At 46.1% G+C, this 15,401-nt stretch overlaps 1 protein-coding gene across 1 annotated transcript in view; it reads left to right on the forward strand.

The window, feature by feature from the left end:
• The first annotated feature begins 469 nt into the window (after window positions 1–469).
• LOC100346814 (broad substrate specificity ATP-binding cassette transporter ABCG2-like) overlaps window positions 470–15,401 on the forward strand; it is a 52,198-nt gene continuing 37,266 nt past the window's right edge. Inside the window, 3 exon segments of the mRNA XM_051819578.2 lie at window positions 470–2,768; window positions 5,078–5,151; window positions 13,117–13,338. Of these exon segments, the coding sequence (XP_051675538.2) occupies window positions 5,078–5,151; window positions 13,117–13,338 (296 nt within the window). The 5' untranslated portion in view covers window positions 470–2,768.

Raw genomic sequence — 15,401 nt, forward strand, 5'->3', positions numbered from 1 at the left:
TAGCACTTAAGACCCGCTTTATAAAGTACCAGGGTGATATATTTAATATAACTTTAGTTATATTAGGTAGCACATACAGGGTTATCAAATAGTTCACAGAAAATACATACTATGAAAAACTATGCATGGATTTCAAATGTTTTGCTGCAAAACAAACAGTCTCATTCCTCTTTCCCACAAAGTTTTTGAAGTACCCTTATAAATGGATTGATCAATAGGAAAACCACAAGCCAGAAAGTATTTATAAAATGGACTAAAATGGCCGGCGCAGTGGCTACTAGGCTAATCATCCACCTGCGGGCTGGCACCCCAGGTTCTAGTCCCATTTGGGGCGCCGGATTCTGTCCCGCTTGCTCCTCTTCCAGTCCAGTTCCCTGCTGTGGCTCGGGAAGGCAGTGGAGGATGGCCCAAGTGCTTGGGCCCTGCACCTGCATGGGAGACCAGGAGGAAGCACCTGGCTCTTGGCATTGGACTGGCCAAGCAGCCATTTGGGGAGTGAACCAATGGAAGGAATGGAAGGAAGACCTTTCTCTCTGTCTCTCTCTCTCTCACTGTCTAACTCTGCCTGTCAAAAAAAAAAAAAAAATAGACTAAAATAATTTTTTGTTGTTTCAGAGGTCTTAGCCTTATTTGTGGTAAGGATTTGAGTACCTTTCTTCCCCTTCTTTTCTGTGAAATTCTGAATTTGATTTAATGCAGGCATATAATTTTATAATGAGTGCTGTTTAAAGATAAATGAATAAAGTGTACATGGAAAGACACATGATGGGGCATGGCGGGAGCTGCATTGTAGCACAGAGGGTTAAAATGCTGCCTGTGATGCTGGCATCCCATCTGGGTGTCAGTTCATGTCCTGCTGCTCCACTTCCGATCCAGCTGCCTGCTAACAGCCTGGGAAAAGCAGTGGAAAAGAGTCCAAGTGTTTGGGCCCCTGCACCCACGTGGGAGACCCAGAAGAAGTTCCTGGCTTCAGCCTGGCCTAGTGCTGGCCTTTGGGGCTATCTGGGGAGTGAGCCAGCAGATAAAAGATCTCTGTCTGTCCTTCTCTTTCTGTAACTCTTTCAAAATAAATAATCTTAAAAAAAAAATGACAATAGTTACTGAAATAGAAAAAGATCTCTCTTACTCCTTGAAACAAACTAACATTTTCCTGTATTGCTGTGTCTCTCTCTTAAAGATTTATTTATTTATTTGAAAGGCAGAGTTACAGAGAGGCAGAAGCAGAGAGAGAGAGAGAGAGAAAGGTCTTCCATCTGCTGGTTCACTCCCCAAATGGCTGCAATGGCTGGAGCTACACCCATCCAAAGCTAGGAGCCAGGAACTTCCTCCTGGTCTCCCATGCAAGTACAGGGGCCCAAGCACTTGGGCCATCCTCTACTGCTTTCCCAGGCCATAGCAGAGAACTAGATCAAAGTGGAGCAACCGGAACTTGAACTGGCGCCTATATGGGATGCCGGCTCTGCAGATAGAGTCTTTAACCTGCTACGCCACAGTGCCGTGCCCTCAGCTAATTTCTATGTTTAGGTTTTGGTTTCTTTTGAATATATAATCCCAGAATGTATTTCAACTTTTCTTGTGTGCTTTATAGCAATTGCATGTGTGTTTTTACAATATTTGAACTGCCTTCAGAGCTGCTAGTATCAATAAAACCTTACTCTTTGGAGGATGTTTTTCTACTTTTGCCGTCACTAAGAGCCAAGTCTGAGAAATTATCCTAATTTCACCTTAAAATGAAGTATGATTAAAATGGATTTCTGAATAAGTATCTAAGTATCTTTAAAGTGGCAAAAATTAATCCAAAAGAATAATTTCAGACATACGTTTGGGTGTCTTGTGGATATATATTTTAAATTCCTTTAAAACACATAGTGTTTTTGCTATTTTGCTGTTTTCTTTTAAAGACTAATTTATTTGAAAGTCAGCTACAGAGAAACGGAGAGGGAGAGAGAGATCTTCCATCTGCTGGTTCATTTCCCAAATGGCCACAATGGCCAGGGTAGAGCCAGGCAGAAGCCAGGAGCCTGGAACTCCATCCTGCTGTCCCACATGGGTGCAGGGACCCAAGCACTTGGACCATCTTCTTCTGCTTTCCCAGACGCAATAGCAGGGAACTGGATGGGAAGTGGAGCAGCTGGACTCCAGCAGGTGCAGGTATGGGATGCCAGCATGGGCATGGCAGCAGACAGCGGCTTAACCAGCTACACCACGACGCAGGCCCCTACTGTTTGAAAGCATTATTTACAGTCAGCTTTTCTTATATCGGCTTCTTGGCTAAAACTTTTCTTGTATTGGGTTAAATCCATGTGGATTTAAATCACTGAGATTTTGATTTTTGTTTGTATAAAGGCAAACCGGAAAATAGCTCCATCTTAATCATTTCAAGGGCAGCCACAGCAGATGAGGGTTGGGAGGGCCACACACATGCAGGGGGCCCGAATCTCCTCTCAACTCGCAGGATTGCTTCCCAGCTTCTGCACAGCTCCAGAACACTCCAGAAAAGGCCTCAGTACCGGACTGTGAGGAATCAAGCCTCAACTGTTCACGGGCATATTTTCATCCAAAAGACCTTCTCCCTTCCCCACCCTGAGAGTCTGTTCCTGATTTTATCTGCCCAGGGAGCGCAAGCATTTCATTGTTGAAGTCATTCATCAGAAACCAGCCTGGTGACTCTAGGTGTGACCATCTGGCGTCCAAGGCCCTGCAGTTTGCGTGCAGGCCAGCTGTGCGAACCCGAGGCAGCTGGACTTGAGGCCAGGCAGGCCGCCTCGGTGAGTGCGGAGCAGAGCACGCGGGGGAGAGGGAAGGGGGATAAATCTGGATTTTTATAGAGGCGCAGGTGGCCCTCATGTTCTTCAATGACTCTAAACATTTCTCTCCTTCAGTGGTTTCTGTAGGGGTTGGGCAGCAATTGAAGGTGATACCTAGTGGGAAGGTTTATTCTGTGTTGCTTACGGCTGTAATAAGTTAGGATTGGGTTGTTTTAGTGGAAGTTGAAGAGCTCAAATGTCCATCCTTTCTTTATCTGTCGATTGCATAAGGCTACAGAAAGCAAAGGATGTTTTAAAAAGGTTTATTTATTTATTTATTTGAGAGGCAAAGTTACAGAGAAAAGGGGGAAGAGAGATCTTCCATCTGCTGGTTCTTCCCCAAATGGCTGCAATGGCTGGAGCTGGGCCAATCCAAAGCCAGGAGCTTCTTCTGTTTCTCCCGTGCAGGTGCAGGGGCCCAAGCACTTGGGCCATCTTCTGCTGCTTTCCCAGGCCACAGCAGAGAGCTGGATCAGCAGTGGAGCAGCTGTGACTTGAACCAGTGCCCATATGGGATGCCAGGACAGACGCTTAGCCTACTACACCACAGTGCGGGCTTTGCAAAGTTTTTTTTTTTTTTTTTTTTTTTTTTAATCTGTTTCCAGTTCACTTTAGGATGTAAACCAGTCATTGATAATCTCAAAACGAGTTTGGTTTCGTGGTTTTTGTCTTTTCAGTAACAGCTTGAGTGAGATGTAATTCAGGGACAATACAAGGGTACCACTCTGGTTATTTTATAATCACAGAGTTGTACAAGCAATCATTTTCTTTTTTTGACAGAGTTAGAGAGACAGAGAGGAAGGTCTTCCTTCCATTGGTTCACCCCCTAAATGGTTGCAAAGGCTGGCGCGCTGCGCTGAGCAGAAGCCAGGAGCCAGGTGTTTCCTCCTGGTCTCCCATGGGGTGCAGGGCCTGAGCACTTGGGCCATCCTCCACTGCCTTCTCTGGCCACAGCAGAGAGCTGGACTGGAAGAGGAGCAACCGGGACAGAATCCGGTGCCCCATCCGGGACTAGAACCAGGGTGCTGGCACCGCAGGCGGAGGATTAGCCTAGTGAGCTGCAGCGCTGGCCTCAAGCAATCATTTTCTTTACCAGCCCCCGTTACCCCCTCAAACCCATCCTAATTACCTGTCATGTGTCCTTCATTGGGAGAAAAGTGGCTGTTGAGTTTTGAGTCACATAATTAACTTGTTGGAAGGTGTAAATGAAGTATTAAGAGAATGATTGCATTGGAGGTTAGCAATGTACTGGCTGTGAACACTCTGGGTGGTGGGTGTGGAGCACAAGGCAGAAGGCCCCAACCCTCTGGGACTAGGCCTTTTATATTTAGGGAGGGCTAGGGATTGGGGTGAGGTAGGGGCAGCAGGGAGGGGAATTCCTGGAACTAGTCTTTCAGGTGTTCCAGCAACTTGTCTTTCAGGTGGCTGTGGGGGATGAGGTATGAAGGCAATAGGGTGGGAGACCCAATTGAGATTCAAGGGCAAGAAATACATTCCACTGTTTATCTGTCTTTATTCCATCAATCCTGACTCTGAGTATAGATAAGGAGATGGGGCTACTTCCTGCTGATAGGGAGCATAGACTTGGAGCCGGGACTTGAGTGAGGGTCTTGTGATGCTCCTTCAAGAACCTTTGGAATAAGTTAATTATATATGGCAGAAATAGGAGCACTATGATTATGAGTACCAAAGGAGATAATAGAGACATTGCCCCTGGTGGAAACCATGGCCAAAATGAGGCAGAATTACCTTGTAAATACATCCTGTTAGTGCGACAGCCTGTGAGGTGGGTCCTGTGGGGGTAGACTTAAGTGAGGGAGATGTTATTAGTTTTAATGAAATAAAATGCACCTAAGGAGGGTGCCCTTTGAGTTTGGCAGTGGTGGGGTAGTCAGTATCACCTGGTAGAGCAGCCTCATTTTGTTTTAGATAAACCCAGTCATGAGGTTGAAAGATAGGAATATAGTCGGGAGGCAGAGAGTGGTTTGGGTAGCTGCATCGGTTCATAAAGGAGAGTGCATTTCGGTGAGATGAGGGAAAGCGAGAGGTGGAGGAATAGCTTCAGAGTTCTGTTGGGGAGGAAAGTTACGTGAAGGAGAGGCTTCCATAGAGAATTTCAAACGGGCTACGCATTAAGGGCTTCCAGGGAAGGGGTCTGATTCTTCCCAGAGCTGAAGGGAGGAGTTTTCCCCAGTCTAAGAGGACCTGGGCAGAGAGTTTAGTTAGAGCCTGTTTGAAAATTCCATTCATCCGTTCTTCTTTTCCTGAAGATGGGGGACGACAAGGAATGTGAAAATGCCATGAGACATGAAGAGAGGCAGATGGGATTCGAGGAATTTGAGAGGTAAACTCCAGCCCATTGTCTAAGTGAATGGAAGCAGATAATCCAAATCTTGGGATAATATCATTTAATAATAATAGTGGAAACTCTTTTGTTAGTAGTGGGGAAAGCTTCTACCCACCCTGAGAAGGTGTCCACCATCACCAGAAGGTAACGTGTTCGCCTAACTGGTGGCATGTGGGTGAGGTTGTAGGGGGTTACTGGTAGCTTTGGGATCCACAAGGAGAAAAGGCCCACACTTCCAGGAATGGGGACTCCCTACCCACACTTCTGGAAGTGAAAAGTCCTTGTCAAGGTCCCCCTGGGCACCTAAAGGTCAACCAATGAGGATCAGACATGCCTCAACCTTTAACCCCTAACGGCAGAGAAATGATTGTTACCTCGGTTCTTTGTCTCACATGGAAGAAAAATTTCCAAGCGGACAGCAAAGATATTTAAAAGTATTTATTAGAATCATGGACTTCCAGCCAGAGCGGCTTGGAGGGGGGCTTGCAAGAGAGGAAAACCCAAAGGGGACTGCTTGCAGTTGGCTTTAAGAACAATTTGGAGGGAAAAAACCTTGACAATTAGATTGTCATTCAGTTACCAGGCGGGGACAAAAAACCATCAAGAGATCTCATTTACAATTCTCCATCCTGTCTGGCCTGCTAAGGGCGGGAGGTTTTTTAGAAAGTTAGCTTGGAAAGAAGGGAGTATTAGTTTTTCATCTAGAAGCCACATGAGTCCTTTCTAGATGCCCCTTGTTGTTGGAACTGAGAGATTTCTGAGTATACAGGAGCTAAGTTCAAGAGAGAAGATGGGATTGGTTCCTCAGGAGCCACAGCTTTAGCTGTCAGATCAGCCTTGTTAGCTTCGGGTAGGTATTGTTTTAGTGGATAGGTATTGTTTCAGTGGATTTTGTTGGCAGCTAGGCAGCATCAAGAAGAGCTTTCTTAATCAGCTCACCATTTTGTCTTTCCCTTAAGGCCTAGCTTGCACGAGCTTTTTAAGAGGCAGGCCCAAGGGGAGTTGGGTGAAATGCTAGAAATTTTGGAATCCGTGGATTAGGGAAAATACGGCCTGAGGGAAGAGGGTCCTTCTCACAGGGGTCCCCCAGGAAAGGATTATCCCAACCTGAAGTTCTGAGTCCTCCTAAGAGGAGAGAGTGAGAAATCCCGAGCTTAGACCAGTGTCCAAGTGCCCTAAGCAAAGGAAACCACTAAACAGCCCAGGCCCTATGGGGAGGGGGAGGGGAATGAACCAGTCCTGAGCATTGCCCCAGCTCCCTAGAGGTGACAAAGGCCTCTCTTACCAGTCCGATGGGTCCAGAATGAGATCCTGCAAAGGGCTCTGGCTGTGTATTCATTGAGAACCGAGAAGTGCAAGCAGGAGTGAGGATGTGTTCCAGAGGGGTGTCTCTCAGGGCTGCTCGGTCAGCAGAGAAAGAGGAGATTGTAGGAAAGAGAAGGTCGGGGTGAGCAGAGGCCGTAAAAAGTAGAAGGAGTTCAGAAGAGAGAAGAGAGTTCGGAGGAAGGGTGGGGATCACAGCTCTCACCCAGAGAATGCAGGAGCGGCTGATCTGGCAGGATGCTGACTCCTGGCTCCCCTCCTAACATGGGGCACCAAAATGTTAGGAAAAGAGGCGCAGTAGAGGGAGGAGGCAGTGTGTGAATTTACAGCCAGACCGAATTTATTCAGAGAAAATAAATTCGCAGAGGTGGGTGGCCAACTGCCCACATGCACCTGGCAGAAGACCTGGACCCTCATGGGCCAGGCCTCTTTATATCTTAGGAGGGCTAGGGATGGGGGTTGGGGGAGGGGGCCGTAGGAAGAGGGGTGGCTGTTGGGGGTGGGGTATGAAGGCAATAGGCTGTGAGACCCGATTGAGATTCAAAGGCAAGGAAGGCATTGCAATGTTTATCTGTCTTTTGGGCAATGGTGGAGGCTTATGTCTCTGTTCCCTCACTTACCCTTTGTGTCCTGGGTCAGGATGTGGGATGTGTTTCTTAGGGCAGGTCTGGTCTGAGTGAGGACATTGAGAGCCAAGTGCTGCTTGTCCACCTGCTTTTCTGTTCATCGTTATTAGTGTCAGATCGAGATGATTACTGAATTAAAAGCAAGAAGGGGACAGGGATTCTCCTTCTTGTCATGGATATTGTGTTAGACTTGAGGAGACTTGGGAGAGAAGAATGGGGTTATAGACCCGTGCTCTGTAGCTTCAGGTAAAATTTTCTTTTTAAAATATTCTAAGTTTGTTTATTGTTCAGAGATTTATTTATTTTTTTGAGTGGCAGAGTTACAGAGAGAGGGAGAGACAGAGAGGGAGAGAGAGGTCTTCCATCCACTGGTTCACTCCCCAAATGGCCACAAAGGCTGGAGCTGGGCAGATCTGAAGCCAGGAGCCAGGAGTTTCTTGCGGGTCTCCCACCTGGGTGCAGGGGCCCAAGGACTTGGGCCATCTTCCACTGCTTTCCCAGGTCATCAGCAGGGAGCCGGATGGGAAGTAGAGCAGCCATGTGGGATGCGGGCACCACAGCATTCTGGCCCCTGCTTCAGGTAAATTCTAACCAGACTTGGTTTAACTTTTGCCTCTACCTCTTTTTTTCTTTTGGACTCCTGGATTCCAAATGTCTCTAGTCACCCTCTCTCCCTGCTGCTCATATTCCCACAGTGCCAGTGAGGCGCGGGGTCAGCCTTGCCCAGGGAGAAGTGGGAAGGAAGGTGGAGTCCCCAGGGCCTGTGCCTGCACCTGCCTGCTCTCACCCTGGGCCTAAGCTTCCTCCTTTTGTTAGGAGCTTTTCAGGTAGCTCCTCTGAAATATAAATTAGGTGTCCCCCCCCCCCCCCCCAGTTTCCTGGGCCTGAAGCTAAAGGATTGTTATTTATTTTTGCCTGTGTTTTTCCCAGTTTGAGGAGTCTGGGGAGAGGTAGGATGGGGGATGTTTTGGGAACCAGGGGAACCTGCTGGGGTCCTCACTGACCCTCTTTGGCTGTGACTGCTGTGGGAATAAGGTGCTTCCTGCCTGTGGGGCTTCAGTGCCATCCCCACCTTCTTGGCAGCTAAGAAGAGAGTATCGCTGGCATCCTCAGGTGTGTATCTGGGGTTCCTTGGGCTGTTCCTGTTTATAGTTTCTCAGTGTTTTGTTCTGGTGTTTGGGTTAGGGCAGAACCTACAGAGAGAAATAAGACTTCGAAGTGGGCAGGTGTTTGGCCTAGTGGTTAAGCTGCTGACTGAATCCCACATCAGAGTGCGTGGGTTTGAGTCCCTGCTCCGCTCCTGATTCCAGCTTTCCACAGGTGGGCACCCTGGAAGGCAGCAGCTCAGGTAGCTGGGTGCCTGCAACACATGGAGACCTTGAATGAATTCTGGTCTCTTGATTTTGGCTTGGACCAGCCCTAGTTGTTGTGGGCATTTGGGGAGTGTGCCAGCAAATGGAAGATCTCTCTCTCTCTGCTTTAAAAAGTCTTTTAAGGAGCTTGAAGGAAGGGGGTTCAGGGCCATGTCTCCATCTTGGCTCATCACTGTTAGGCCGTCACAAAGCACACGAAACACTGGAGTAAGGGAAAGGGTTTATTGAAGAAACTCCAGCAGAGCAGACCGGAGGGAAGGGGCGAAGAGGGAAAAAGGGAGAGAGGGAGAGTATAAGAGAGAGACAGAGAGGAAAGGAGCTAGCGAGGAGAGAAGATAGAGATGAGAGGAGGAGAGGAGAGCACATGAGAGGAGCCAAGAGAGCCATGTGTTCAGGAACAGGTCCTTTTAAAACTTTGTCGGAAGTCGGGAAGGGCAGCAGGAGCAGTGAATCCCATTAGGACTAGGGTGGAGCTTGGGCCATGTGGCCACCTGGCTTCCAGCAATGGCAGTGGGGGCTGGGGCTAGAGCCTAGGATGGTGTCAAGGTGTAGATCACACCATAGATAAAACTGTGCCTTTTTCCTAACAATCACAGTGGGGCCCCTGCACTGTCCCTACCCCCACCCAAGTCAACAGTCCTTGTAAATACAGATCCCATCCTGTTCTGCTGCTTTCCAGTCTCAACAGTCACAGCCAACTGGCATTGCTTAGGAGTGGCACCCCCTGAGCTGCCCAATGGCAGGGATATTGATCTGTTTTATTAGTTGCTCCTGTATCTCCAAGTGCCTGCCAGGTTACATAAGCTAAGCCCTTCTCCCAAGGTTACATGGCTGGTAAGTTCAAAGGCAGGAGGAACTCAAGTCCCACCCATTCTAGGAGGATTTAGGGAGTGTTTTATGGATGGCCTTAGGCTTTCCTAGACAACTGCTAAATTACAGATAAGATAAGAGAGTTTGGGCTGTAACACACATGTAAATTACACTTGGTCTAGATTGTTTTATTTACTATTTGACTAGGTAATCTCTAGACTGAAGGTTTTTTTTTCCTATCCCTGGAGAAAACTATTTGGACACATTTCTGGCAGATCTTGGGGAATGTAAAATGAGAAAAGTCACATGGAGATTTATTTGTATTTAAGGAGAGCATTCAGATACACTGAGAAATGAAAGGGACAGGAAAGAGCTCATGGCCCTCAGGGGCTGAGGTGGGGAGAGCAGGTTTTCTTTGGGGTGATGGAAATGGTCTGTTTCTCCATTGTGGAGGTTACACTACTGCACACACTTTCAAAAGTCTGAAAGTGACTGTACCTACAGAGGGTCAGTTTCACTGTTTTGTAATAGTCCTTGAGGTTAACTTGACCCTAAAACAATGGTTAGTCTGAACGGTGAGTAGCACTGTCCAGACACACTTTTTCTCTTTTGGTAATGAGCCATGAATTTCCCTTAGCTCCCTTGCTGGCTTTACCCAGTCCCTTGTCACAGCCAAGGCTGGGCCAGGCTGAAGCCAGGAGTCTGGGTTTCCAACTGGGTTTCCCACGTGGAAGGTAGGAGCCCAACTACTTGGTCTAAATTCCACTGCTTTCCCAGACCATTAGCAGAGAGCCGGATCAGAAGTGGAGGTGCTGGGAGATGTGGCTTAGCTGATGCACCCCAATGCCTGCCCCAGCCTGGTTTTCTTGCTGCCTCTCTCTGAGAGGTAAAGTCCTGCAGAAGGAACTGCATGCGTTGCCCATCACCTCTTCAGGGCTTCTCCTGCCTCACTAGAGCTGCTGCTTGTCTTCTCCATTAGCCTGCTGCTGGCTACTCCCAGGTCTTAATCTCTCAGTAGTCAGAGGCTGTGAGATTGTAGCGAGTGAAGTCGGGAAGGCCATACCTTGCGTGTCCTGCCTTGAAGCGGGAGAATTACAGTTTCTTTGAACTCTTATATACGTTGAGTTCTTAGATGACATAATTTAGGATTTATCCTCACGTTTGAAAATTTGAGGCTAAGTCCCTCTTTCTCTCTCTCCTCCCATGCGTGTATGTTTGTATTTTCACTTTTTTTCTGTTAATTGTTGTTTGCTTATTTGAGAGGCAGAGAAACCGACAGATGGAGTGAGCTCCTGTTGGCTGGTCCACTCCCTAAGTGCCCTCAAGTGCTTGGGGTAGGTCAGGGCTGAAGCCAGGAGCTGGGAACTCCATGTGAATGACAGGGGTCCAGTTACTCAAGACATCATGTCACTCTTGCCTTCTAGGATCTGCAGTAGCCGGAAGCTGAAGGCAGGAGCCAAAGCTGGGTGCTCCCCTGTGGGATGGGGCGTCCTAACCACTTGGCTGAACACCTGCCCTTGTTCATTGTACGCTTAGTGTGCAGTTGAGTAATCCTCCCAGAGTCTCAGCTCTCCAGGGGACTCCAGGGCATCTGCTCCTTAACTTGACTGCTAGTGACTTCATCTTGCTGGCGCGTGTCTCACCTTTAAGCCCCTCTGCAACAGGGAGAGTGGGGTCACAGGAGTTCGCTGTCTGTAGGCAAATTCCACCTGTGACTTGTGCGTCCAAAAACGATGTGGGAATTGGAGGTGCGCAGTGCAGTGTGGAGGAGAAGGGTCAGGAATCAGGCTCTTACTGCAATATGGGAAGTGCTGAGGGAGCCTTCAGGGGGCTTGGAAGACAAGGTGTTAAAGGCGTCATCTCAGGATTGAGACATTGCTGGAGATCTTTGGGACTTTTATAGGAAAACCCTGGCAGGTAAGTCATCACTGTTTTTCTTTCCTTGGCTTCCCGTTGTATATGGAATTGTGAACAAAATGCTGTGAGCTTCCAGGAATGACTGTTTTATTTTGGTCAACAGTATTTTGGTTTAAAAAAATGTGAAATATGTTTAGGGACAGAGATCAGATTTAATTCTTTGGGACTCGCCTATTTTTTTTTTCCCCTTGAGGAATGGAATCGGGTTCAGTAACAATTGTTTAGAAGAGAGTTCCAAAGAAACAGCATTTTCTTTCTCGGCTATTGCCACACTTAATCATCTTATGGATTTGTTGTTCTTATCCTGAAGTATACAACATTTTACTTTTTAAAGCACTTTTCTATATTTAAAAGAAACATAATGTTACCACAGTTTTGTGCTGCTTTTGAAACAGAAACAAATTTGTTTTGATACAAGAATAGCTGATCCGTGTATCTTTTATGGAACTATGAAATCACTTTATTGACAAGTAGCTCAGCAAGAAGAACTGTAGCTACCTCTGCTATGGTAGCCAATCGATCCACGTCCACGTTGTACTTATGTTCCCTAGAATTCACTGTACTGTGGGCATCTACATGGAAGACAGTGACATTAGTACATTGAATCAATTCCCATATTTCTTTTTTCCATAGTTTATCCCCCCATAGGAGTCTGCCATGAATTTGCCAATTATCCTTTTTCCATTTAGTGATCGAGGTAGTTAGACTATTAGCTATGGCCCACGAATCAGTAAAAAGGTGACACTCCCTTCCTTTCTCATGTTTTAGAGCCTGGTATATTAATTGTAATTCAGGAAACTGACTGCTAAGGTTTTCTTCTTGGGACTCTAATACAATGGTGGTTTTTGCGTTATATGCCACAGCTTTCCAATATCTGTGGTGCCCCATATATTTTGTTGACCCATCTGTGAACCACGCATGCTCTTAATAAAAACTCAGCTTTTTTTAAGCAATTAGAATTTAACAGAGACATCAAGAGAACATAAGAGATTACTTTAACTCATTGTTTTAAAAGAGGATCAGATTTTGATTCTATGTAAAAGAAAATAGACTAATAGTTTTGTAACCAAAAATTTCTTCTTCCCATAATATTTTGTGACTTTCTTACACCTTCTGTAACTTACTCAGATCTTTCTTTTTTTCCATTCCAGTATAGCATAAACTAGCCATTAAGATAAAAAATTTTTTACAAACCATGTCCTTCCTTTATTTAAAAACCTCTTTTCCTTTGAACTTTCCTTAACAAGAACATGCTTTTATACTTGTGAACTTTTACCATTTATTGACTTTTTGATTTATAAGCTTATTAAGAAACACGGGCCTATGGTCAAAGCTAACAAAAGCCTCCCATGGGGACCGAGAATGGTGGATATAAGGGTGGTCAGCCAAGGTGACTGATTAAACCAGGCCTCAAACCGTTACTCTATGACACTCGTTCCCTTTTTGTCTTGCTAAACCTTTCCACACCTTCGCTATGTTTTCTCGGACTACCCCTGTATAATCAGCATAAAAGAAACATTCCTCCATCTTCAAAGTATATGTGGGCTTTAAGGCCTTATTAGTTATGAGGCCCAGACCTATTTATTTATTTACTTTTTACAGGGGTACATTTTAAGAGAGGTGTGAACCTCTTTGGGAAGGCACTTGATTCTAAGTTATTCCCAGAAACTGAATGGTTTGAGAGGGCCCTGTGTTTTTTGTAAATTTATTCCATCCTTTAGACCTTAAAAAATCAAGGCTCACTTCTAATTGTTGTTGCACTTTTTCCTGGGTGGTTGTTCTTTTTGCGGTGAGATGACAGCCACGTGGGCTGTCCAGCACGGGTTAAAGCAGACTCGTTTTAGACGCGGTTACCTAGTGTGTATAATCTGGTTTATCTGGACTGTCAACTTACAGTTGTTTTTCCCCCACAGAAAGGCAGAAACTTTCCCGATGTCTTCCAACGATGTCCAGATTTTTGTGCCAATGTCACAAAGAAACAGCAATGGCCTCCCTGGGACAGCCACCAACGACCTGAAGACACCGCATGAGGGAGCCGTGTTAAGTTTTCATAACATCCGCTATCGAGTAAAAGTCAAGAGTGGCTTTCTCCTGTGTCGCAAAACAGTTGAGAAAGAAATCCTGTCAGACATCAAGTATGTGCATGCGCTTTCTATGAGATGCTTTGTTGACCTGAGATGAACCTTTATAGTTTCGCCTTTTACCAATAAGGCTGCTGCGAACACTTAGGCACAGGTCTTTGTACAGATACTCACACACATGCTTTCATTTCTTCAGGCTAGACTGGGATGAAATGATTGGGTCACGTGTTAGGCTTCTGTTTAACTTTCAGAGGATCTGCCAAATTGTTTTTTTTTTAAAGCTTTATTTTATTTATTTGAAAGTTACCAAAAGGTAGAGACAGAGAAAGAGAGAAGAGAGAGAGAGAGAAGGTCTTCATCTGCTGCTTCACTCCCCAGATGGCCACAACAGCCAGAGCTGAGCTGATCTGAAGCCAGGCCAGCAGCTTCTTCCTGGTCTCCCATGTGGGTGCAGGGGCCCAAGGACTTGGGGGACTTGGGCCATCCTCTGCTGCATTAGCAGGGAGCTGGATTGGAAGTGGAGCAGCAGGGACATGAACTGGCACCCATATGGGATGCTGGTGCTGCAGGCCAGGGCTTTAACCTTCTGTGTGACAGCACCAGCTCCCAAATTGTTTTTAGAAGTGTTTGTACCATGTACACCATATTTTGCTTGGGCAGCTGAACAATTGGTGTGTCGTTTGCTTTTTCCTGGATAAATCTTGAGTTTTGATGGAAAGAGGCTGGCTGTTTGATTTACTGCTTTCTTTTAATGGTGAAAATAATTTTTATTTTACTTATTTATTTTAAAATTGTATTTATTCACTGGAGAGGTAGAGAGACAGAGACAGAGAGCCCTCCCATTTGCTGGTTCACTCCCCAAGTAGCCACAGTGACTGGAGCAAGCCCAGGTAGAACCCGGAAGCTAGGGACTCCATGCCACATGAGTGGCAGGGACGCAGGTTCTTGAGCCATCATTGCTACTGTCCATGGGTGCATTAGCAGGAAGCTGGAGTCAGGAGCCAGAGACGGGAATCCAACCTAGCTACTCTGATGTGGAATGTGTGCTTTTAACCACTAGGCTAAACATCTGCTCTGAGTGGAAATCATTTTAAACTCTCAGCTTCGGTTTTCTAATCTGTGAAATAGAAGACTTTCTGATTTACTTTGTAAGTCAGGTGCTTTTTAGGTACTTGAACACTTTCTGCCTTTTATGTTCTTGAAGCAAGGAGGTAGAAATGACAGTATACTGAGCAAGTACTTTGATTTTCTTTTTTTTTTTTTTTAATTCTTTTTAGCCCAAAGAAATCTTTTATTTAAGGAATACAAACTGCATGCATTTCATAAGTAGAACTTTAGGAATATAGTTCATACCCGCCCTCCAACTCTCACTCCCCCCCTCCACTTCCTCCCTCTCCCATTCCCAGTCCCATTTGCCGCTAAGATCCGTTTTCAGTTATCTTTATACACAGAAGACCAACTCTACACTAAGTGAAGAGTTCAACATTTTTCATGAAAACAAAAAAGAAAAAATCTGTCCTGTTTTAACTTAATGGCCTGTTAGTCTTAACAATGAACTTAATATTTTCCCTTAATACTTTCTCTGACAGGCAGAAAATGTATTTAAATATAACACAACTATAGTTTAGCTTGACTTACGTAGTTGGAATGTGAACTAATGAAAATTAGGATCTGAATCAATCGGTGCTGTGGCTCACTAGGCTAATCCTCCGCCTGCGGTGCCGGTACCCCAGGTTCTAGTCCCGGTCAGGGTGCTGGATTCTGTCCTGGTTGCTCCTCTTCCAGTCCAGCTCTCTGCTGTGGCTCAGGAAGGCAGTGGAGGATGGCCCAAGTGCTTAGGCCCTGTACCCAAGTGGGAGATCAGGAGAAGCACGTGGCTCCTGGCTTCGGATCAGCACAGTGTGCTGGCTCAAGCCTTCACAATTTTTTTTTTCCTGAGAATGAGGTGGCTTCAGCTTTGACCTTTCACATGGAAAACACCCTCTTGTCTCTGTGGGACTCTTGGGAACAGTTGATCTGATCTGAAGCCAGGATCCAAGAGCTTCTTCCACATCTCCCATGTGGGTGAGGGGCCCAAGAACTTGGGTCATCTTCTACTGCTTTCCCAGGCTACAGCA

Source organism: Oryctolagus cuniculus, chromosome 8 (assembly GCF_964237555.1).
Source record: "Oryctolagus cuniculus chromosome 8, mOryCun1.1, whole genome shotgun sequence".
Lineage (NCBI taxonomy): Eukaryota > Metazoa > Chordata > Mammalia > Lagomorpha > Leporidae > Oryctolagus > Oryctolagus cuniculus.